We start from the raw sequence: 25,112 nt of genomic DNA on the forward strand, positions 1-25,112 counted from the left end.
TTCCTCTCAGGTTTCAGGACCAGGAATAGTTATGTAACTCCTGCTCTCCTCTCACATTGTGATGGCTGAATCATGGGGAGAGCTATGTTTTCTATTTTTGCCTTGGCCAGTAGGAAACACAGGGACATTTGGTAATAACTTAAAGCTGCCCGCTTTTACCCTTATTTTTCTTGTTAGTCTAATTCATCCTGAAACTATTTTTGCTAATGTGTATAAGTGTTCTGGTCTTACATGCACTTCTGTAAGTATAAATAATGAATCAATCAATTTCATAACCAATCTTTTGTGAGCTTTTCTTTTTGTCCTGAACTGACATATTTACCAGTATTGGAGGGCTTATAAATGCCTTTTGTTGGCTAAACTTTGAGAGAAATTGAAATGTAAAATAGCAACTGAATTGTGAATTTTAAAATTTAATAACTTAGGTACATGTTATTCTGTTTCCTTCAGCTTAATTCTCTTGAAAATACACGTTCCAAAAATATGTTTTGTGGCAAAAAATGTTCTGTAACCCTCTAAGATCTCTCATTCCCATATATAAAGTCCTTTGATCTGCTTAATTTCAAAAAATTAGTACATAACACAAGTACCTTTCATTTATATTAATATTCTATAATCTTTTATGCATTTATTTATTTATATTCATTTATCAATCAGTCATCTATATGCCTATCTATCTACCTATCACGTCAAGTTATCTTGGGTAACACGTTATCTAACTTTATTATGAGCTAAGTTAAGTGTTATTTCTTCTCATTTGTCCTGAAATTACTTTTTTCTTGCTTCTAGGATTTTATAAACCCACTCTTACTTACCCCTCTCCACTCACTCACTCACCTACCATCTCAACCCACCAGATATCTGTTGACACCTATTGCTGGGAGGCTTGTGTGAAGCAGAGAGCCCTGGAAGACACCCAAAAGCAGTGTCTCCCAAAAACCACTTTAAAGGAAGGTCTCCAGGAGACTTCTTGTATCTAAAATAAGTTCTGAATTAGTCCTACCCTTAGAAGTCCATAAATCTCTCTACTATGGACCCCTACCAACTGTTAAGGGTTTGTATTATGACAACATGTTAGATTTAGCATTAGTTTATTTTTTACCCATACCTTTTCTAGATCATGTAGAGCACTTTGAGGAATTTTGGCTTCTATGGAATAGGTTGCTTTTGGAGCAGAGTGTAAAATAGTGTGGTTTTAAGTTCAGGGATGTGGTGAAGCAATCAACCTCTGTGTCCTTTCTTTTACTTAATTAGGTCAGCTCTGCTTTTTAACACACTGAGCCGACATGTAAGATTTCTTTTGGGGTGGGGAAGAAAAAGAGAAGAGGTAGGGTATGGATAAAACCACTCGTCTACTCTGATTTCTCTCTAGTTTCAAAGTGATGTTGGTGATCAGCCTCCTATTTTTATTCCAGCAAGAGTCTATTTTTCTTTATACAACCAAAAGATTTTTTTTCTGTGTCTCTGCTCTCCCAAATCATTTATAAATGTTAAATAAGACTAACCTTGGAAACTAAGTATATGCATTTCAGTCTACAATTTGACTCTCTCTAGTTTAATTCATTTAAAATATTTATTGGGTACCACTCTGCATAAAGCACGCTCTATTCACTGTCCCAAGGCAAAATTGCCTTAATGTGCCATGTTGATTAAACATGAGCTTAGCTATTTGCTACAATAGCTCCTTTAAATTTAGGCACTTTGAAGAAGAGACAGAAATACAATGAACCACTTCAAGTCTAGATTAAAGGAAATGCTTGGCTTATAAGGAGAGGCCCCTACCATAGGGTTCATTTATGTTCTCTGCCTTTTTCAGATTGTGCTAAGCCACTGCCCCGTCACCACTACTTGAAAAACTGGGGTCTAATTAATGAGGAGATTTGCCTTCTCTGCCTATTCCTGTCAAGTTATTTCAATTCATGGGGTCAGTAGTTAGATTCAAAGTCAGCTGACTCTATTCTTCCCTTTTCCTAGAAATCACATGCCTATTGTTAAGATGCTGGATCATTAAAAGTCAGAACCACAGAGCATCAGTGCTGCCTACTGTAGACGCCTCCTCTTCCAGCTCATGGGGCTGGATGAGCTCATCCTAATTACATGGGAAACTGAAGGTCAGTGCATCAAATTAATGCAGCAGCATATTTCAAAGGGGCACATGACCTCCCCTCCCTATTACAATTTGGTCAGTGAAAATGGTTGTCTCCTCCCTGCTGCCAATATTGTCAACAGGCATTCAGCAGAGAACAATTGGGAGTATTGAAACATGTAATTAAGTACTGCTTAAAACTACTCTATTCTAATTAATAGAGCCAATTTGCACAATATGTAATCTTTTCAGTTCTTTAGTACAGTCCAATGGTCTTCAGTAAGCAGCTCTAATCTCCTCAGGCTCAGGAAAGAAAAGCTATTTTCTAACTCTACTCCCCTTTTAAAAGCAAGGGCTAAATGCCAACCCGTATTTTGCATGTTAACTCTACTGGCGTCAAATCTGGAATTCTGGCAAACTGCTAGCTGCTGTTGGGTTTGTAGCCAAAACCCAACCAGGGACAAATGTAAGTAATATGCTGACACTGTGCAAGACAGAAACTGGGTGATATATAAGATCTGATTTTTAATAAAACGAAGGTGGTTTTGAAACCAAAGATCAGGTTTTAAATTCCATCATTTTTCTAAAGCTATCATTTACCAAATAACCAGCCAAGAAAACATACCTTTGCATTTGTTCGTTGTCTTATCCAAAATTGCCTTTGTGGAGACTATTTTCCCATATCTAAAAAAAAAAAAAAAAAAAGGAAAAGAAGTTGTAACGAACCCTTATTAATGCCTAAATCCAAAGAACACATTCTTTTCAAACATCTGCAAACTTTAGAGTACAAAATGTTCTTTACTAAGAGACAGGAAATGAGAATTCTAAACTCAAAACTGAAAAAAAGGGAATGGCTAGGCCTCTTGTTTGAATTGTGGGATTGCAGTTTGAAGTTCAATTCTGAAGAAATCAGGTACTTACCTGACAATCTTAGGACAGAAACATGGGATGTGAGCTCTATACAAAATATTTTCTTCTAATAACAGTATATCAGTGGTAAAATACAAAGCCAAATGCAAGGTTATAGAATTCTAACAGGAAAGTACCGTCCTATGATCCATACAGCTTTTATGAAATAGTAACAGGGGAAAGCTGCTTGCATTATTCTATTCATTTTGGTTCTGTGGACAGCAGTGCAAGGCTCCATATCGCCACAGAAAGGCAGGTGTGCACGCATGTTTATGTTTAGCACACTTAATGGTGTCAAACAGATCCTTTTTACTGAGGATTTTTATAACTGTTAATAAATACACTTATTTACACCACTTGTAACTCAGTAATAATAATTACACAGTAAACTCACTAACTTTGTGTGCATGCACATGTGTCTAAGAAACGGACAATCAAGAATATAATGAAGAAGAATATAAGAATTAATCAGGGATTAATCATTAATTTTATGAAGTTTCTATGAGAAATATGTTCAAATTCCTTTATGTGCCATAGATGCTGGGGAATATAGGAAAAATTAAGAACATTAAAATTTAGCATACTGCTACTGAAAACGAAGCGACAGTATAATGTAAATATGAATTGAATCCCACACTCTCTCCATAGTGACCATACTATAAGGAAAAGCACTGTTATCTATGCTTGCCTTCTAAAAATTGAGGAAAAAAAATTTTGAAAGATAACTTTTAAAATTGTTTCTTAAAAATCAAAGTAAGGCTGGGCACGGTGGCTTACACCTGTAATCCCAGCACTTTGGGAGGGAGGGAGATGGATCACTTGTGGCCGAGTTCGAGACCAGCTTGGCCAACATGGCAAAACCCTGTCTCTACTAAAAATACAAAAATTAGCTGGGTATGGTAGTGCATGCCTGTAGTACCAGCTACTTGGGAGGCTGAGACAGGAGAATCGCATGAACTGGGGAGGCGGAGATTGCAGTGAGCCGAGATCGCACCACTGCACTCCACCCTGGGCGACACAGCGAGACTCCATCTCAAAAACAAAACAAATCAAATCAAAGTAAGACTCTGGGAAATGCACGTAACTTACTTGATGCATCTGAGTCTCACGTTTCCTCATTTACAGTCTACTTTCCTAGACATTAACTTCAAAAATTCCACATTTGCTCTACTTTAATTTTCTCATGAATGATGTTGAGGACTAAAAAGCATATTAACATTTTTAGGAAATAGAAGTATTCTGTAGCATTTTAAACCATTGTGAATATTACACACTTGTATTTTATGCATTGAAACAAGCTGAAATATATTTATCTAGAAGAAAAAAAATGGCTTGAGCCACTTCTCTCCTTCAGTTAATCTTCCTTATGTTCACTCCGTGTAATCATGTAATCAAATGATTACTAACTAGGCATGAAAGTAAAGATAATTTCAGGTTCAAATGACAATTACATCTAAGAGGCATAATGCTGCACAAACACCTTCAATTCCCTGTTGAGATTCTGAGCATTTTAACAATATTAACACAGATCACTAGGCTTACAAAGAAATAATTTATAAAAATCTACAAATGAGAAAAAAATAAGTGATTTAAAGACAACCTTTCAGTAATCATTTATCTACCTAGGTTACATGCTTGATATTTACCAGCTCCTATCGTTTGAATATTTCACCCATCCAAATCTCATGTTGGAATATGATTCCCAGCTGAGCATGGCGGCTCATGCCTGTAATCCCAGCACTTTGGAAGGCCAAGGCCAGCAGATGGCTTGAGCCCTAGAGTTCAAGACCAGGCTGGGCAACATGGCACAACCCTGTCTCTACCCTCCCAAAGCACAAAAATTGTCTGGGCATGGTGGTGTGGGGCCTATTGTCCCTGCTACTTAGGAGGCTAAGGTGGGAGGGTTGCTTTAGCCTGGGAGGCAGAGGTTGCAGTGAGCCGTGATCTCGTCACTGCACTCCAGCCTGGGTGACAGAGTGAGACCCTGTCTCAAAACAAAACAAAACAAAACAAAACAAAAACTCCCAATGTTGGAGATCAGGCTTAATGAGAGGTGTCTGGGTTGTGAGGGTGGATCCCTCATGAATAGCTTGGTGCCATCCTTGTGGTAGTGAGTTCCTGCTCTATTAGTTCCGGTGAGAACTGGTTGTGCAAAGAGCCTGGCACCTCCTCCTCTGTTTTCTCTCTTTCTCTATGTGATCTCTGCACACATCTTCTCCCCTTTGCCTTCTGCCAGGAGTGGAAGCTTCCTGAGGCCCTCACAAGCAGCAAGCGCTGATGCTGTGCTTCTTGTACAACCGGCAGAACTACAAACCAAATAAACCTTTTCTTTTAACAAATTACCTAGCATAGTATTCCTTTACAGGAACACGAAAAATGGACTAAGACACCAGGACTCTCTCATGTGCACAAGTCCTTGACAAAAGCACTTTTAGATTGTATCCCTGCTTCATACTTTTCCAAAAGCGGGGGGACGGTAGGTATGACTCCAATTTGGGGTAAGGAGATTGAGAGTCACAGTGATTAAGAGACTGCTCGAGCTCCCAGAGTTCAGGGCATTTTGTAAACCAAACAGAAGAAAGGCTATTTAGGAGAAGGAAGGTAAAGAGTTGGCCTTTGACACTTCTAGTTCTGCTTTCAACATTTAATGATGGGAAAGACAGGAAAAGGCATGGAGAAAGGGGAATGAGGAAGTAGGCAAAGAGAAAAGGCTCAGTAGTGCTGAATGCAAGCCATGCCACACCCTCTCTCAGCTTGTTTGCTATGTCTGGCATGAGTCTGCTATGCCAGTGCACCTCCCTTCTCTGTGGCAGGTACTCCCCCATCTCATTCCACCTTTCACAGCCCTCTTTCAGGGGTTCTTTGCCCATTCAGCTTCCTCTTCTCCCTCCTTAACTAAGTACTTTCATCAAATTTAATATTTGGTCTTCAACTGTTCCTTCTCTTAGGAAATTCATTCAGTGCCATAGTTTTAATTAATGAATCTCCTCTGATGCTGCTCAGTTCTTCCTTGTGTGTGTATGTGTTTTTTAAAACTCACCAAAGCTTTGGTTTTTCTCTCTTCCTCTTTCTACTTAAATACCTTAATATTTTATTAGGATTCTTAAATATCTAGTGAAATATTTAAGTAGTGAAATATCAAGCCCACCACTTTCTAAATCTCATCTTCAATAGTATCTCAAACATGGCTTTCCCTGTCTCTCTCCATATCTCTTTTCATTCACTAGCACTTTCACTCTCCCAATCTCCTACCAAGCTCAGGGTCCTTGTGCCATCACTAACTCAGTAATTCTTGAATCCAGGTGATCAATAACTCTTCCGAATTTTGTCTTTGATACGTTTCCAATATTCACTTTCTCCCTTCACTGTTTCTAGACACATGCAAAAAACACATAATAGTTCTCCCTGCATCCAGCTTTTCAACCCTGTCTGTTGCATTAATTTACCTTAAATACCACTTTAAACACCTCTCCATTACCTAGTCTACCCATGCTTGAACTTGAACATTATCTTTTCCATGAAACTATCCCTAATCTCTTCAACTATTTAGTTGGCTATTTTCTAAGAAACTAGAAAGGGCATTACATTTGTTGACTTCCTACTTATGTCCTAGACACTGTACCAGGTACTTTGCATGTATGCTTTTATTTAATTAACTTCACAACAATCTTATGAGGTAGGTGTTATTATTCCCATTTGTGCATGAGAAAACAAAAAGCTCATACAAGTTTTGAGCATTACACCTTGCCTGAAATCCCAGAGCTCACAAATGAGTAAATTTTCATGGCAACTTATCAATGAAATGATTTTGAGAAACAATGCCCTCTGAGTATGGAAGAAAGGGTAATGGAAGGTCTGTACAGTACTCAAATATTCATTTTCCAAGCACAGGAAATTTTTTACTCATTTGTTTTAAACATAAGAAATAAAACACGTGGCTTATGGTTGAAAGAGGGATAACAAGACAGAGGATGGTGAGTAGAAAAAGAGTGATTTCTGACATTTATCAGTTTTACTTTCTATTGTGGTTTTCCTTGCAAGTTGTGGAGTAAGACTGAAAGACTGTGATTTCACAGAACATCAGAAAACAGATTCCACTCTGTCTTGTGGGGCAGCTGCATACGGGCCTTCTGCAAACAAGTGGCACAGGAAGCTGCTTATTTGGATTTACCTAAGATGCTGAAGGGCTTCCCTTTCCTAAAATATTCTTCTTTTGGGCTGTCCACTCAATTATACCACTTCCAGCACAAGAGGCGCCCATTAAAATACAGACCCCAGAACTGGAAGATGCAACCCTTGAAATCCATCAGGCCCTAGCTAAGTTAGCTCCTCAGTGGGCAACTTGGATATCTTATTGCGGCAATGGAGTGTAGAACCAGTAGTTTTTGATGTCATGACAAAAGGGCCAGGAAAGGTCCAGATCTAGAATATGAGGAGGAGCCATATATCAAATGGCACCTCAGGGACTGGGATAACGAGTGGGAGGGTTCACAGCAGTCATCATCTCTCTCTACTCATTTTACTTGCAGTAAGATTTAAAGTGAGGGGTGAGGGGGAGCTGTTACAGACAGTGAACATTTAATCTAATTCTGTTGTCAATCACCAATGCCTGTAAGAGTAACAGACATCTGGGTACAAATTCATAAAGCAACCAGATCTTCACCTCCCCTTGCTCCTATCTGTAGCTTATTTTTTATTTATTTATTTATTTTTAAATCATCGGCCAGGCACGGTGGCTAATGCCTGTAATCCCAGCACTTTGGGAGGCTGAGGTGGGCGGATTGCTTGAGCTTAGAAGATCGAGACCAGCCTGGGCAATGTGGCAAAAGCCCCTCTCGACAAACAATACAAAAATTAGCTGGACGTGGTGGTGCGCGCCTGTAGTCCCAGCTACTTAGGAAGCTGAGGTGAGAGGATCACTTGGGTGTGGGAGGCAGAGGTTGCAGTGAGCCAGGACTGCGTCACTGCACTCCAGCCTGGGTGACAGAGTGAGACCCCCTGTTTAAAAAAAAAAATCACTGTTACAGAATAGGGACATATGATGTACTAGGAGAAACAGGCCTCCTGACTGGCGGAATTCACACTCTAAGGACACTAAGAAAGTGCATGACCAAACAGCATGATGTAGAATTTTATGAAAAACAAAAACAAAACAAACAAAAAAAAACTGTGACTATTAAGATTCTTTGGATTTCATCTGGCTTCAAAGTAACTGGGTGAGACCACAGCCCCAGCTACCCAGATTATAATATTCTTTGCTAGAGTAGATAATCCACTCCAGAGCAAGCTCTGACAGTAAAAAGATGAAGAGTAATTAAGAGACATGACTATATAATAATATGAATTTCAAAGGGAGAGGATAACAGGTAAAAGCTCATGTTCATACCTCTTGGCCCCAGTGAACTTGGCTAATAAAACCTTTTGCTTAGAATTTACTAAAACTTCTTTAGTTTGCACCACAGTTTTACTCATTTCTTTCTTTCCATTTAGATCTCCTCTTTCATCTGCCGCAATATAAAATTTAGGTATATCTCAGTTTGCACTTAGTATATAAAGCTTAATTTTCTCCTCTGCTTCTACCACTTAGTTCCTCCTAAATTCTACCTTTTTCGTAATTTATATTACAAAAGAAACACAAGCTTATTGTAATTAGAAGACAAAGAAAAGTAGGTTGAAAAATTAAAATCACCTGAAGTCCTGGATATGATTATTGGTGCATATCATTATAGATTTTATCCACTGGCACGTACAAATGTATAAACGTATGTGTGTGCGTGCATGCATGCGCGCGCACGCCCACACACACACACACACACACAAATTTTCCTGTGTGCTAGGGAACGTGCAGCTTTTGAAGAGTCCCAGTTATAAGCCAAAGCTCTGGAGAGTGGCGTCCACTCCAACCACCACCAACAGATGGCGACAATGGTTGTTAAGTTATTTTAATATTGGTCATTTCAGTTGTAAATTCATTTAAGGCACATGGGGTCATTTGCAGTGCTTGTGCTAGTTTTAGAATATTTTATGAACATTATTAAACCTGAAAACACAATGGGTGTGTTTAAAACAACAGTAAAAAAAAGTGATATGTATAAACAAAACAGATACTTTAACTTTGAGAAAGGGCAGAATATCGCTCATGCATATAGGATGACAGTTTTCATAATAACTGCTCCTGAAGGACAAACAGGGATTCACACATCCCGTAAAAGATGCTGTGCCTATGTATATGACCATAATTAGCAAGTAGGAGGGACAGGGGATTGAAATGAGAAAAAGAAGAAAAAAATAAAACAACATCAGAAAACGTATGACCTGGCGAGTTAATTCAGGGGAATAATAAAAGTAATTACTTAAAGGTATACAGCTCCTACTCTATGCCAGGCACTATTCTAAGCGATATATATATATATATACACATATATATGGCATATATATGTATATATGGTGAATATATGGTATATATATGTATACATGGCATATATATGTATATGTGTATATATATGCATATGTATATATGGCATATATATGCCATGTATACAGACATATATGCCATATATATACATATATATGCATATACATATATATACATATATATGCATATACATATATACATATATATGCATATACATATATATACATATATATGCATATACATATATATACACATATATATATGCCAATTATCTTAATCTTCGTAATCTTTTGGGGAAGTGGAGTATTACTCCTACTTTGTAGACGTGAAACTCAGGAGCAGAGTCAGTAAGGGACATATTCAAGATTACACAACTAAGTAGCAAAGATGGGAGGTAGAACATTTGCTTTGGAGTTTAAAGGCCAAGCACGTTGACAGCTATAGAAACTTGGGTCACCCACCACAGATTGAAAGTAATTCCCAGTTTGACTCTGCACACAGCTCCAAAAGAGTAAGGAGATGAGGGGTGGACTCTGTAATTGCTAAGGTCCTTAAGACAGATGCTGATGACATTCAGGAAGAAGTTACCTGCCTAAAGACCTTCTGGATACATGACATTGGTCTATCTTAGAATAACACGCCCAGTAGAGCACATACCTCAGTGAGGGGTCGGCAGGACTGGCTTTAAAGCTTAAAAGGAATAACTAATGTATCTATTTGAGGGAAATGAATTTGAGGACTACAAGTCAAACCCCCTCTTGTTATTTTGGAGTTGCTGGGAAAAAAGAAAAAATACAATACACGCCCTCACACATGTACACACAGATGAATGCAGTTTTCTCACTCACTTTTTTGGCTGCTTTGTTTTTTCAATGGCCTCCCAGACAAAGGGGATTTCCTAAAACTTGCTTTAGCTCTTTCAACAGTGGTTGGATAGGGGAAGGAACACAAAGTATACATTACGTCTGTTCAGCAAATAAAGTTTTTTGGAGAATGAGGCCCAAAAATAGTAGAAAGGGTCATTACCCATGTTATTCTGAATTCTCACTACCTGGAATAATTCAGGTGGTTATATTTCTTTTATTTACTTGGTATGTAAAGTGGTATTTGGAGATGAGACAGAAGATGTAAAAATTTATTAGGCAATCAAAATCAAATAAATTTTATATGACATTTACTTCTTTTGCCTTGATGATTTTCAATGTTTCTACTTCCAAGACACAAAAATTAAGGGTATAGAAAGATATTCCCCATTTCATTTGGTTGTTCTGGCCTAACTCTTACATTAGATAACTGCCCCTCTTCCACTTGTGTTATATGGCTGAGTGTACCTTTGTGAATAAAAGATTCCTGGTGTATGTAGAACAGGAAGCTACATCTTATGCAGCTGGAAGTGAAGCCAGGGTTTAAAGGAGAATGCTTGGCAAGAAAAGCTACTGCAGACCTAAAGGTCAGAAACAACTGAAAACCAGGCGCTGAAGGTGAAGGGATTACAGGAAAGATAAGTACAGTCAAGAAAGGAGATATCAAACCAAGAAATCAACTCACAAATATTTATAGCATGTTTACAGTATGCCCTTTCAAGGCCTATGCAAAATACAGCGGATGCCACACCTACTATTAAGGAGGACAGTCCTTTGGGGTATGTAAAAAACTTTTAATACTAAAAAATAACTAAAAATATGAGACCCTGTATGATGGATGCTAAATAAAGGAGGCATAAACATAGAGGGAAGGTCAAGTTGAGTAAGAAAAACCGGGGAAAACAAAAATCTAGGTGGGCTCTGTAGGACAATAAAGAATCTAATGCAAACCTATGTAGTGAGTTATGGAAGCTTAAGTCTCCAAAGGTCTTGGAGGACTCTGCATTCTAAGAAAAGGACAGAGAGAACAGAATGAGACTGGAGGATTTGGAACTGTAGAATGAAATCACAAGAGCAATTATTTTAGTAAGATTAACAAAAATTTTTGTCCAGGATTAGCAGAGAGAGATGCCACATTTTATTTATTTTCTTGCGTTTTGTACTTTGGCAATAACACTTAAGTTCAAGAAATTACAATGAGGGATGACGAGATGGAGGGGGTGAATGGAAAGGCTCTACAGGGCAGGAGAGATTAAAGACAAAGGATTTCTTTGAAGAAGCCTTAAATGCTTAACTTGACATCTGAGAAAAATAATCCGTGGTATCTGTGCAATGGAAAGCCAGTGGCTTGTCTCTGTGAATTTAGAAGATGGGGAAAAGGAAACACAAAGTTCACTTTTCTGAACTGTCCTGGAAAGGAAAACAATTTCAGCTCCAGCCACAGATACAGAGCCTGCAGATTTGGGGTGATTTAGCAGAAGTTCAGACAATCCTCATGTGGTCTAACTCTCAGCTAGCCTAGCTGCCTTACAGCATGTGAGCTGATGAAGAATGAATTACAGAAGCATTGGGACAAAGTTATCACATTTTTTCAAGAGAAGATACAGACATCTACATACTTGATTTTTCATAACTTTGAAACTTTCAGATCAACACATCCTTTGAGAGTACAAATGACACTGGTCATCTCTACCCAGATTTTGAGACTAATAACCTTTTCTCACTAAATTGCGAATCATTCCTGTTAATGTCTTATCAACATTCCTGGGTGAATCCATTATAAATAGTATATAAAGGTAACAATTGATGCTGTTTACTGTATGTATAACTTGGACTAAAAAATTCATATAAAACACTAAAACTACCTCATTAAAAATCGCTAAGATGCATTTTTTTGCCATAGTCTATGAAAAACTTATAACCTCTCTTCTAAATAAAAGAGCATATTATAAAGCATTTGATTTATTACACAGACTTGCTATTACAGTTTAGTATCAAGTCTATTATGATCTGCAATCAAGGTAAAGTAGCTTTACATTATTTTATGGTCTTTTAAGAGCACATTGCACACAAAAGGTCATTTACATTATCTTATGACAACATTTTTACCACAAGTCACTGTACTGCAGTACTTAAGGATGCAGTCACAGATGGTCAGACCCAAATTAGTGCTCCCGAGTACTAACATGTCAGAGGAAAATAATATGTGCCGAAAATGAAACCCCGAATTTTGCAAGTAAAATGTATATTATCTATCATAAAAATGAATCCCTAAATGTCTCAAACACTGATTAATGTCCAACTCTTAAAGCAAAGGCAATTTGATTATAGAAAGTGGCCTTTTATTTCTGAATTGAATTTATGAACTGACAATAATTATTTCTTAAATTTTCTTCCTCTCCCACTAAAACTTGTAATGTATTTTCTTTGCTCTGACAGTGTCACCTTTGTGTTTATATACTACTTAACTTTACTGAAACATAAGGAAGACAATGTTATAATGGAAAGAAGACAGAGTTGCCACCAGAGACACCATATCAAGTGCTGATATGGCCAATGGGCAGCCCTGTGACTCTGGTGTAGTTAGTTGCCTGGCCTCAGGATCCTCATCTGTAAAGTTGTATGATAATGTCTCCCTCACAGCACTGTTATAAATGACCAGTACGGTGCCTGACATATAATGAATATTCAATGACTAAGAAATGTTATTCTTTTCTCTCATACCCTTCAATTAAGGGCACTTCTAATTCTAATTACTTGAGACTTGAGAGCATTTACCTAGACTACCTTCTTACCCTAATATCAATGTGATCCAATGTGGCAAAATGTTGACAAAAGAGAGACCCAACTTTTTTGTAACTTTTCAGCACAGTTTTTTTATTTTTCATATTGTAACCTCTCAACATACATTGGTTTGAGTGAATAAAATATAAACATGTAATATGATTTTCCCCCCAAAAGTGTTTGGTGTGGGGAATTGGCAGCAGTGAGGAGAAGGGAAATACATTTTGCCTTAGAAAATGAATATGACCTCATATTTTATGCCAATTTAGCTCATAAAATCACAGGAGGGAAGCAAGGCAATTTAGGAACTTAAAATGGAATTAAAAATTAGCACCCTCTCTCTGCCCCCAACACCGCAGAAACAAAACTACAAGGGGCCGGGGTGGAACACGCGCAAAAAACCCAGAAAAGCTTTCGTTCCTAAACTGTTTTTCAAGTGTCTCTAAATTTGTCACTCCTTTTAAAGTAAATCACACAACTGGAAATCTTACACACACATACACAACCAGATAACTGTGTCAGAATCTGTAGAAAGTGAATGCATTAAACTCCAACACTGAAAACCATAAATGACTGCTTCATTCAAAACAAGAACAGCGTGACAGAGAGTAAAAGTAAACACCCTCTCTGAAGCAAAACAGAGTTATCTGAAGCTATTAAAACAGTGTGCAAAATTACCTAGAAATTTCTCTTGATTCTGATACAAGCTAAAAAGGCAAGAGTCAAATTGGACATTTCTTCGACTGAACACTAATGCTGGCTTTGATCCAAAACACTCCACCAGCATATTGATTTTCAAACGTAGTCCATCCTTTTCTCAAGTAATAAATCCTGACTGCCCTGTGACCTTGAAAAGCCAGTCTGAAGAACAGACTGACATGGAAAATGATATCTATTTTACTCACTTCAGCTCTAAAAAATTTGGGGATAGGATATAAACATATCCCTAGTAAAAGACACACTTGGACTGTCTAAGCAAGGGAATGCTACCACAGCCTGCCAGCAGAGTTGACATTTCTAAACTTAGACGTTTAGCTCAAAGGTCACTTGTGACAATGGTTACAGCTGTAAGAGCAGATCTGATGGAAAAGGATACACAGCCCCCCATATTGATTTCTTACTGGTTTGTCTGCAAACTACCCCGTCCTTAGATACTGCAGATAAAGATGAGCAATCACTGCGGAGGTAGGACAGTACGGCTCCAAAAATTCACAATCTTGAAACTTAAGAAAATCAGACAGGAATTATCTTTATATGAAAACATGTAACTAGAAAGAGCACCAAATGCTGTAAAATTACTTTAGTATCAGTTTCTCACAATTACCGTATCCTAAACGAAGTTTGTAAAGATGCCTCATCCTCAATAGAGCTTGAATCCACTGTTTTCCAGATAATGATGTTCTTCTGCTTGTAGTTGGCAAGTGTAGGGTCTGGGTATGGAGATCAGGGCTAAAAGTGTTTCTTATCTATATGATTGTCAGTAAGCATTTACCAATCTTGTTTTGAGAAACCTTGCATAATAGGAGAGCTGTTGATAGGATGGCAAAATGCTATTCAGATTCCTTAAAAAACAAAAAAACTAGATTCTAGAAACTAAAGGCAGATAAGGCCAATGTTGATCTGAGGCAAAATTCTAGATTGGATTAGTAAACAGAAGGTCAGAGACACTTATGAAAAGAACAAGTACTAGCAAAGTCCTTAAGAGCAAGTCATGACACCTTAATTTTAGACTTCTAACCTCCAGAACTGTAAGAACATTAAATTTTTGCTATTTCTCTTTGGGGGGTGGTGAGAAAATCAGGGCTGCTTAGGAATGTTACATAATGTATTCTGATTTGAGTTAAATAAAAAATCATTATTTGCTCATAGATCAGATGAAGAAACCTGGGAAGATGAAATGTGGCTTGAGTGAGTGGGTAACTGGATGAACGAGTGATTGAGTTGTCAACTGTTGGTTAGCAGTCATGGCGAACATGAAGGGAGGCATCTGGAGATATGCCATACAGCTCTGTTCTTGGCCAGCACTTGTAAAAGACGTTTTAAACAATGACATAAATCAGGTCATTGGTGGCACACTTATCAAATATATAAATGTCCCAAAGCTGGGGGGGATGGTGAATGTAAGATGACAGAATTAACACTTTCAAATTATTTCAACAGGCTAGAATGAATACTTAGCCAAAGTCAATAAAATAATATTCACTAGGGAAAAATAGGTCTTATATATAAGTTCCAAAGGGGCAAAATCAACTGTACAAATTTAGAAAAAGCCTTGGCTTGTTCACATGAAAATATCTGTTTTTTTTTGTTTGTTTGTTTGCTTTTGATTAAGCACAAGTTCAAGTTCCCAGAATAACTAAAATATAGGTTGCACTGAAAAAAAAAAAAAAATGAGCCGATCGTAGAAAGACATTATGCTCTTGGGCCTTTCTGCTCACCATTCTCCAACACTCACTGTTATGGGTTGAACTGTGTTCCCCCAAAAGATATGTGGAAGTCCTACGCCCCAAGACCTCTGAAGGTGATCTTATTTAGAAACAGGGTCTTTGAAGATGTAGTCAAGTTAAGATGAGTCTCTCAGGGTAGGCCCTAATCCAGTGTGACTATTGTCCTCATAAGAGGGAGATGTGAACAGAGACACATGGGGAGAAGGCTATGTGAAAACGGAGGCAGAGATTAGAGGGAGAGATTCCTGCAAGCCAGGAACTTACTAAGGATTGCTGACAAACTACCAAAGCTGGAAGAGGTAAGAAAGCATGTTCCCCCACAGATTTCAAAGGGAGCATGGCCCTGCTGACACCTTAATTTTGGACTTCTAGCCTCCACAACCGTAAGACAGTAACTACTAGTTGTTTTAAGCTACCCAGGTTGTGGTACTGTGTTACAGCAGTCTTAACAAATGAATAAAACTCCAGCCAGCTTGCCTGTATATCGCTATACAGGTCCCTGTCCTGCCCTGCTCCACCTTAATTTCCTGCCTTTTAAGATTTTCCTTCACCAGGGAAATTTAGCATCTTTCTGCAAGACTCAGTTTAATGGCATTCTCTAGCAGCAGGCCTTTTCCGACCTTCCCCGGCTGAGCTGAGTGCTGTCTCTGCACTCTGCCCATGGCATCCTGTCCACGCAGCATCTTGGTGCAGCAATCAGCACACTGCTACATTATCTGCATGGCTGTCATCCCCATTAGGTGTGTGCCCTTGGACTGTGTGTTTTCCTCCTTGTATATGAGGCCTCAGCATAGTGCCTGACAAATAATAAACATTTGACATTCAGAAGAAAGGAGTGGAGGAATAAATAAATAAGAGCCTGTTTTCATGAAGTGTTTTCTACATTCAGCGCAATTATTCTAAACATCTCCTTTAACCTGGTCTTCTGAGCTCTTTCAGAAGAGAGTAAGCACCATAAACAAAGAGCTAGAAATCACATCCTACAAGGAAGGAACAGCTGAAGGTCTTACCAATGCTTACCTAGAAAAGGAAAGACTATAAGGCAGGCCTTTCCAAAAACTGGAGTCGAGTGTTTGCAGCCACTAGAAGTTTTCTAGCAGAACTAGCCTGGGTCAGGGAGGGTGCTGCAGAGCAGGGTTTCACGAAAACTAACCTGGGGAAAGATGATCACCACTGTGTCAGCAGAAAAATAGGTGCCATGGATTTGTCAAAAAATTAAGTTCGATTATGTACTCCTAATTTTTTTGGTAGTGAAATGGTCTTTCTTTTTAAGAAAGAGTGATAAAAGATGGTGGTTGTTGCAGTTTGTGTTCTTTTTGACTCTATGCTGGATCCCTAACCCTAATTATTTTTGTTTAGTTTACTGGTCCTTAAAATCTAAAAATCTAGGAAACTACTAAAATATGGTGGGTTGGTGGATAGAGGCTTTGATATCCCTGCTTTGAAAGAGGACTGGACATCCTGTTGATACAAGATGAATGTCAGTAAACGTAATGGTTACATGTATAGAATTACTGAGTAAAAGAATAGTGGCAAAGATACCTTTTAAAAACCACACCTCACAGCATTCAATTTATTTTAATTTCAAGTTATAAACTAGGACAAAAACGGCCCAATACAATTTTGTAAAATTGTGTATGAATTGACCATGCCACAAACAAAAATCCACATAAGAGAAAAAAAAATCAAACAACAGGGAGAGGCATCTGATTAGCTTTTCTCCTCATTCTCTCTGGGATTCAGCTGAAGTGAGCATGTTATCAGCAATGATGCCTCCTCACACTTCCTGTGACTATCCTGCTGAATTAGCAGAACACAACCCCTCCACTCCCCTAACTTCCTGCTTCCTTTCCCGCTTTGTTCAGGGCTTACTTAACTTTGTATGCTTAAATGGTCAGGGTAAAAATGGGTCCTGAACATCCATGCAGGATTTTACAGGTCTGTCAAAAGACTCCTCAGAGCCAAAAAGGAGTGAATCCTCCAAGGGGAGCTGAGATCCTAGTGATACTAGAAAATCACTGAAGACATGGGGTCAAAGCATGGAACCAGAAAGCTTCTTTAGATGACGTGGTTTTTTAAATATATATATATATAAAGTATGTTTTTTATATATATATATAAAATATGTTTTATATATATTTTATATATATAATGTTTTATATATATTTTATATATATAATGTTTTATATATTTTTTATATATATTTTATGTTTTACATATTTTATATATATTTTTTATATATATAATGTTTTATATATAAAACATACTTTATATGTGTATAAATGTATACACATGAGTGTGTTTATATAGGCATACACATACACTCATATGTGCATATGTCTATACACACACATACATAAAATAAGTATAAACTATTTTATACTTTAAAAAGTAAATGTACCAGCTCTGGCATTAAAGTGGGATTCAAGACGTAAGGCAACCTAGGTGGAGGTGAGCTCACTCTTTGCAGACCTCACCCCAGAGGCTGCTGGGTGATGATGGAGGTGGGGGCAGAAAGGGTAGGTGGGCTTTCTTTGAGATCGAGTTGAGGGAAAGGCAGGGATATGAAATGATTATCTCTCCTGTGTTATTTGAGAAATAGGTATTATAAATCATCTATATTGTGATCCTAATAATAATAATTTCCATTCTCTTGTTAGGAATACAGTATGTGTTGTAGAATGGAGGTACAATAAATGATACAGTCCTGAAGAAAACTTATGTGCCCTTTCCCACTACTTAACTGCTCAGAGCTCAGCTTATCAAAATATTTGTTTTGTTTTACCTGGGTCAGCCCCCACCAGGCCAGCCTGGGACCCTTCCACAGGCCAGTCCCTGTTCCAAACCACATCCAGAAGGTGATAATGACCCCGTCAACACCCAGGCCTGCACTGGGCTCAGTAATTGCTCCAGGCCCCTGCTTCTTTCCTCTCACAAATACCTTAACTCAGAAGGAAGGCAGGGAACGGCTTGAAGCTGAAGCTCATTTCCTAGACCTAACTCCAAGCTCTTCCCAAACCACACACTTCACTGATGGAGCCAATAAGACAGGAACGGGGCAAGTGAAGTACGGGATGGGTGGTGAAGGGTAATAAGCACTTTTAGGTCCATTAAATGAAAAATCAAATTTCCTTCTAGTGGCTGAGCATAAAACAGAAGAAACAATCATAGAAGAATCAGAGAGATGTTGTGATGGAAACTCAGGAGATAACAACAAACCCGTTTTTCTAAAACCAACAAGTACTTCAGAGAGATGAAGCCACATAACATTTCAGCATGAACTCTAAATAGTGAACTTAAAAAAAAAAAGAGATAAAAAGTGCATTCGTTTTAAATGCATGAAAACATGAGTGGTACAGCACTTATTCTAGTACCACAGAAATGAGATGCCCATATTTATAAATCCTTTTTTTGACAATGATTATTTTGAGAACTCAGTTCTATCAACATTTTCATTCTTTCTAATGAGGAAATCCTCCATCACTGTTCATAGAGCATGTATCTACAGTACTTAAAGATTTCCATTTAGCTGACACAACATTATGTAAGGAGATTTTGCAGAAAAGGAGAATAAGATGTAGTAACGCATTTTAGGTGCTCAACAAAATATTTTTGAGTAACCATATGAGCTAACAGAAGGAGAATTTGTTATTTCTAATGAGTTTAGCAATGAATATGTGGGCAGTTAGAGTAAAAACCAGGAGAGAGCTATGACAAGTACTTGACTTCTATGACAAAGTTTTAAAAGTACTGTCACATTTGACACATTATCTTGTCCAAGCCTGTGGCAACCTGGCAAAGGCGGTACCATTAATCCTGTTCTACAAGGAAGGAAGCTAAGGCAGAGGGGACAAGTGACTCATCTTTCCCCACTGCACTGCAGTGGAAAGAAACCAGAAAAGAAAATCAGGTTATTTGGTAGGTCCTCAGTAACAAGAACGAGTCTGAGTCAGGTTCCACTGAAGCTCTTTGAGTAGCCACTTCCAGTGACTGTGTGTGTTAAGGAAACTGTTGGCTAAGAAGGGAAGAGATCATTACCAGAGCCAAGATTGGACCCGAGCCAGGAGGAATGTATGGAGCCAAGGAAATAATGCAACACAGCCCTCTTCTTTAGGGAGATGAAACAGAAAAATTTCAACCTAAAATTCAACCCTTTAGTCACCATTCCAGGCTAAGTTTAAATCACAAGTTTTAAATGTATACTAATATGAGTAGAGATTTGAAGTGATTCTGGGGGAAAACACAACCCAAAATGATAGTTTTTGAGACAAACACTTAAAGCTATAATGGATACCTAAGATTTTATCCTGAAATGTGAAGAAAAAAAAAAAAAGGGGGATCTTTATCTCAGAAACAAAAAGGTCAAAACCCTTCAGCTCATCACATAATAAAAGCAAAGTAATGAGGATTAAAATCTGTTCCAACCAATCCTGTAGAAGAAAGAGGATGATATGTTTAGAATCTAAAGAATATGGTTTGTACACACAAGCTCAACAGAGAGATAGAAATGATTCCTGGAGAAATGGCATGTGGTGGACCTATCCACCACTTGAAAAGGGGATGAGAGAATGCATAAAACATCATTTAGGGGGAAATTTTTTAAATGTATTTTATTATCAAACTAATGAACCAAGTGAAAAAATGCAAAGGTATAATGATTTGCAGGACCATCAAGCTCCTACTCAGAATATGGAGTAGCTGGGAGAAGGAGGGTGGCAAAGCAATGTCTGGCAGCATCCGATTCACCAATGGGCTGAGATGCTCTTACTGTTACACCATGTAGCAAATCCAGACATGACAGTTACAGAACAGCAAACTCCTAGAGAACTGTTCAAACTGTTGTGTGTAAAAAATGTTAATGTGCTGGAGACAACAGTGACAATCAATTTCATAAGACCAACTCATTCCTGCTCTCGCTAAATGAAAAGAAGGAAAGCTAAAGTGTGTTTGGGTTTTCTTTTCATTTGTTCTCAAGTTCAGGAAGCACAGAACAGATTTTTGTAGAATCTTGGCTAATTGGACTTGCAATCCTGATGTAACTGTATCCCGTATAGTCATGCCAATTAAAAACTTCCCAGTCGAGAAGGACTCTTTTCCCCAGGATCTTCATTATACACTTCCAAAACTACATGTAATGTTAACTGTTCTTAGCTTCCCTTCGTGTCTAGGGCACATTTACGGATTGGTTCCCATAGGATTCATCCTGCCAAGTATTCTGTGCATTTTTAATTATTTGTTTCTTATGGTCTTCACAGCTGACAAAGAGGACCATTCATTAAAAATATAATTTGGAATGGTCACTGAGTCTGATACTCTTCTGCATAGACTGCAAATTAATTCAAACCTTTAGCCAAAGTGGGTTAGGATAAGCTGTCCTTCATCATTTTCTCCTGTTATTTTACACTGAGCAGCTCATGTCAGGGTGTGAAATTTAGGTGTGTTCCCTTTTCTAATAGAGATAACACACACTATCAAATTGGCAAAGATAACAACAACAAAAACAAAAAGTGAAAAATCCCAGGTCGGAGAGAAAATGACAAAATAGGCATACACATCTGGTAAGAGTAAATTGGTTATACCCGGAGTGCAATTTGGCAATCTGCAACAAAAGCTTTAAGTCACTTCTCCTAAGAAAATTATTAAGAATGTATACGAACACTCTGCGGCAAAGATTACATAGAAAAGTTAACAATCTAAATACTAAGTGAACTGCAGAATAGCCACAGAGTGGAAAAAGCATGTCATCAGTGATACTGTACGGCCTTGTTTTTTAGCGGGGAGACAATCCATGCCTCTAAGAAAGAGGGAACAGGATATTGTATCCTGGGAGACACAGACCATGAAGAAACCAAATACACATTCCCCTCCTTCTTTTCTCTTGAAATACCTAGATCAGTGCTGTCTAATAGAAACAGAATGCAAATCACAAATTGCAGCTGACATTTGTAATTTTAAATTTTCTAGCAACCACATTAAAAAAACAGATGAAATTATTTTCAATAATATTTTCTTTAACTCAATACAGTATATCCCAAATATTATCATTTCAACATGTAATGAATATAAAAATATTGAGATGTTTGACATTTTTTTCCTACTAAGTATCTGAAATCCAGTGTGTATTTTATACTGCCAGCATATCTCTATTTGGACTCGCCACATTTCAAGCACTCAATAGCCACATGTGGCTGGTGGCCACTGTGCTGTGTACGCAGATATAGATGTTTATGGGCTGTTGCCTCTTTCACAGTTTATTTCCCTTGCCATGGGAAATAGTAGCTTGGCACCATTTAAATCATGGCTAACACAGTTGCGGACTCTACTTTAGATTGTTTATGGTAGTTGCTTTAAAGTGGGCTCATATTAGGGCAATAATCCAACTTTTGTACTTCTGAAGTTATTTTTCTAACCCTGGGTCTCAGGGAGATAGTCACTCACTTTTGGGGTTAATCTCTGAGAATGTCTGAACAGCAATGCATACTTGAAAAGTCCCATAAGCATTTTCTTTTCTTTTTTCTTTTTCTTTTCTTTCTTTTTTTTTTTTTTTTGAGCCAGAGTCTTGCTCTATCGCCCAGGCTGGAGTGCAGTGGCATGATCTCAGCTCACTGCAACCTCCACCTCCTGGGTTCAAGCGATCCTCCTGCCTCAGCCTCCTGAATAGCTGGGATTATAGGTGCATGTCACTGCGGCTGGCTAATTTTTTGTATTTTTAATAAGGCGGGGTTTCACCATGTTGGCCAGGCTGGTCTCGAATTCCTGACCTCAAGTGATCCGCCCCACTCAGCCTCCCAAAGTGCTGGGATTACAGGCGCGAGCCATCGTGCCTGGCCCCCAACAACTTTTTCCTTTTAATGTACTTGCTAAGACTAATAAATGGTATAAATTCAGTCTTGTGGCACAGCAGAACATCCTACAATTCTTCCTTCATTCCCAACTCTTAGGACTTTGAATGAGCTTTAATCATATACTTTGAGTGAAATGAATCATAATATGACTTGAGAACACAAATCAGAATGGTACATTTGTTTGATGAGCTTCATTTTAAGAAAAAAATTGGGGGGGAGGGGAACCACATATTTATTTATTCACTGCCTAAAAAACAAGAAATTGACTAAATCTGAAGCCAATTGACCCTGCAGATCTGCAGCCTCTACTTGTCTCAGATACCAAAATTTAACCACATGATGTTAGGGGAGCAGGGAAGCCACTAGCTCTTAGGGCACCTTTCTTGCAAATTAGAAAAATGTACCCTGTATGGGAAGGGTCAATCTCTGAAGTACAGGACTTGGTGACTCAGTGTGAGATGGATATCAGCTCCATTCACCCCCGACCAGGCATTCTTGTGCTTGTGCAGGTGACAATGCCCACAATCGTACATGGAATCCTGGGAACAATGTCCCAGTTAGCATACAACAGCAGACACAGGTAGAAAGCTTTGGTGACAGCAGTGAGCTCAGTATGTAGGTTACAGATTTCCTCTAGACATCCCAGTACCAAAAATACCATCCTTATTAAATACTGCAAAATTGGTAACTGTCCTCCTTATGGAAAGGTGAGGCAGAAAATAAAGAATACCAGATTTTCAAAAAGTAAAACTACTGTTATGCATCCAAATTGGAAATTAAAAATTTAAAGCTTAGGGCAGTTCTTAATATGAATAAATACGTGATGAACTTAATGAAAATATTTTCCATAAATCTTTATAAAATAGGTAATACATGATTCTGGGAGTGTCCACCACCCAATGATATAACTGAGAAAGCTGGAGTTTGTTGATTACACACTTTTTCACTCCTCCTTTACTGTAGTGACTACAAGAGAATATAGAGTACTCAATTTTATGTATACTAGAAAAGGTTACAGTACATTCTATTGTCCATCTAAATAAGGTCTAGATGAAAGTGCACAATAATGGCATGTCAAGCTCATCTCCCCAACCAAATCTGGTATTCCTTACACATTGGGAAAGCAGTCATCATATCCTGCTTGCTATCTATATATCTTTTGCTCACATATATTTTAATCTTGTTAAGGATAGAAACTGTTTTATTCATTTTTATGTGCTATGCTATCTACCACAACACCTTTGACATAATTGGTGCTAAATAAATGGTGGTTGCTTTTTAATTTAAAAAGACTTAAAGTGCAAAAAAGAAAAGGTAGTGGCCATAAGACAGAGAAGACAGGGTGTGCACAGAGGAGCCTCTGATAATCAACCACTCAATAGGCGGAAGAGGAGAGTTGAGGAAAGAGAATGAAGCAAACACTATTGGTTCCAGGCCCTATTTGTGCCAGGCACTGGCCAAGGAGCTTTACATATGTTACCTTACTTAATCCTCATTACAGGCATTATAATCCCTACTTTATGAACAGAGAACACTGAGGCCAGGAAGCAAAAGCAAGTTGTCCAGGATCATCCACCTATTACATAGGCAAGCAGGGTTTGATTAGGCCTGCCTGAGACAAATCACATCTCTCTCCCCAGTGCCCTCAGCACTGGAGGCCAGGCATGGTGGGAGGAGCTGCTGAAGAAAAAGCCAAGAAGCCAGCTGCACAGACTCTGAAGAAAAATTCTATTGCATGTCATCTAACAAGAGAGTTACATTTTCCCTTTTTCCTTTAACTGTAACACAACTCCTTCCAGTCCACTGAAACAAATGTTTTCATTTTGAATAACATGACCATCTCAGCACAAATTCTAAATTGATGAACAAGTTATTTTAATAACATTCAGGATAAAATTCCAGGAAAAATATTTTGAGCTCTTATTCCTTTGAAGTTTATGGTAACAATGATTTGTTACTCGTTTTTCCTGTGTTCTGGATGTAGTTGGAAACAAACAGATGTCAAAGCCATGGTGATGCTATAAAATCATTTGTGCTGATCTAAAAGTTCTGGCAAAAGCATCTGTAAATTAATTTTTACCACAGTGCCAGGAAGTAAAACACAAGAGTGTATTTATTACACACCATGATGTGTCTTTTAAAAAGGTTCTTATTGAAAGGTCCAAAACAGCAAAATGAATATAGTCTATATCTTCCCCATACTGGCATACATCTTTACATACGTGTGTGTGAGAGATGCAATTAAAATAAATACACACACACACACACACACACACATACACATATATATATAAAACAGCCTTTGTGACCAAAGTAAACCGTTATAAGCTACTGTGAGTAAACACACAGCAACATGTTTTAAAGGTATTTACCTTGCATTGATGTTTAGATCATTACTGCTCATCAAATGTTCACAATACTCAGAGTGCTATGTAACTCTACGTCCTCATCCTTCAGAAGCTTGTACTGTTTAGGTTCTGATGTCTCAATCATTCTCACTCTTAGACACACACACATAACACGTACAAATCTGTTGCTCTGTTGTATAGACCTTAAAGGATCAGTTTAGATTAATTTGAGTATTAGCCAATCAACTGTTGAGAGGGGTTCTTCACCAACGGTATTACTTTTTGATTCTTACTTTCTTCTATATACTTTTTAATGTTTTTTTTTCTAATTTTTCATGACCTATGTTACTTTTGAGAGAAAATATTAAAACGTACTATTTTCTTTGCTGTCATTTATTAATGGACCAACCTTATT

At 38.0% G+C, this 25,112-nt stretch overlaps 1 protein-coding gene across 23 annotated transcripts in view; it reads right to left on the reverse strand.

Moving 5' to 3' along the window:
• RBMS1 (RNA binding motif single stranded interacting protein 1) overlaps positions 1 to 25,112 on the reverse strand; it is a 221,872-nt gene that overhangs the window by 44,225 nt on the left and 152,535 nt on the right. For all 23 annotated transcript variants that reach the window (XM_054477480.2, XM_054477478.2, XM_054477471.2 and 20 more), the window contains exon 3: positions 2,712 to 2,770. In XM_054477480.2, the coding sequence (XP_054333455.1) occupies positions 2,712 to 2,770 (59 nt within the window). The remainder of the gene's footprint in view (positions 1 to 2,711; positions 2,771 to 25,112) is intronic.

The sequence above is a fragment of the Pongo pygmaeus genome, chromosome 11, assembly GCF_028885625.2.
Source record: "Pongo pygmaeus isolate AG05252 chromosome 11, NHGRI_mPonPyg2-v2.0_pri, whole genome shotgun sequence".
In the NCBI taxonomy this organism is placed as follows: domain Eukaryota; kingdom Metazoa; phylum Chordata; class Mammalia; order Primates; family Hominidae; genus Pongo; species Pongo pygmaeus.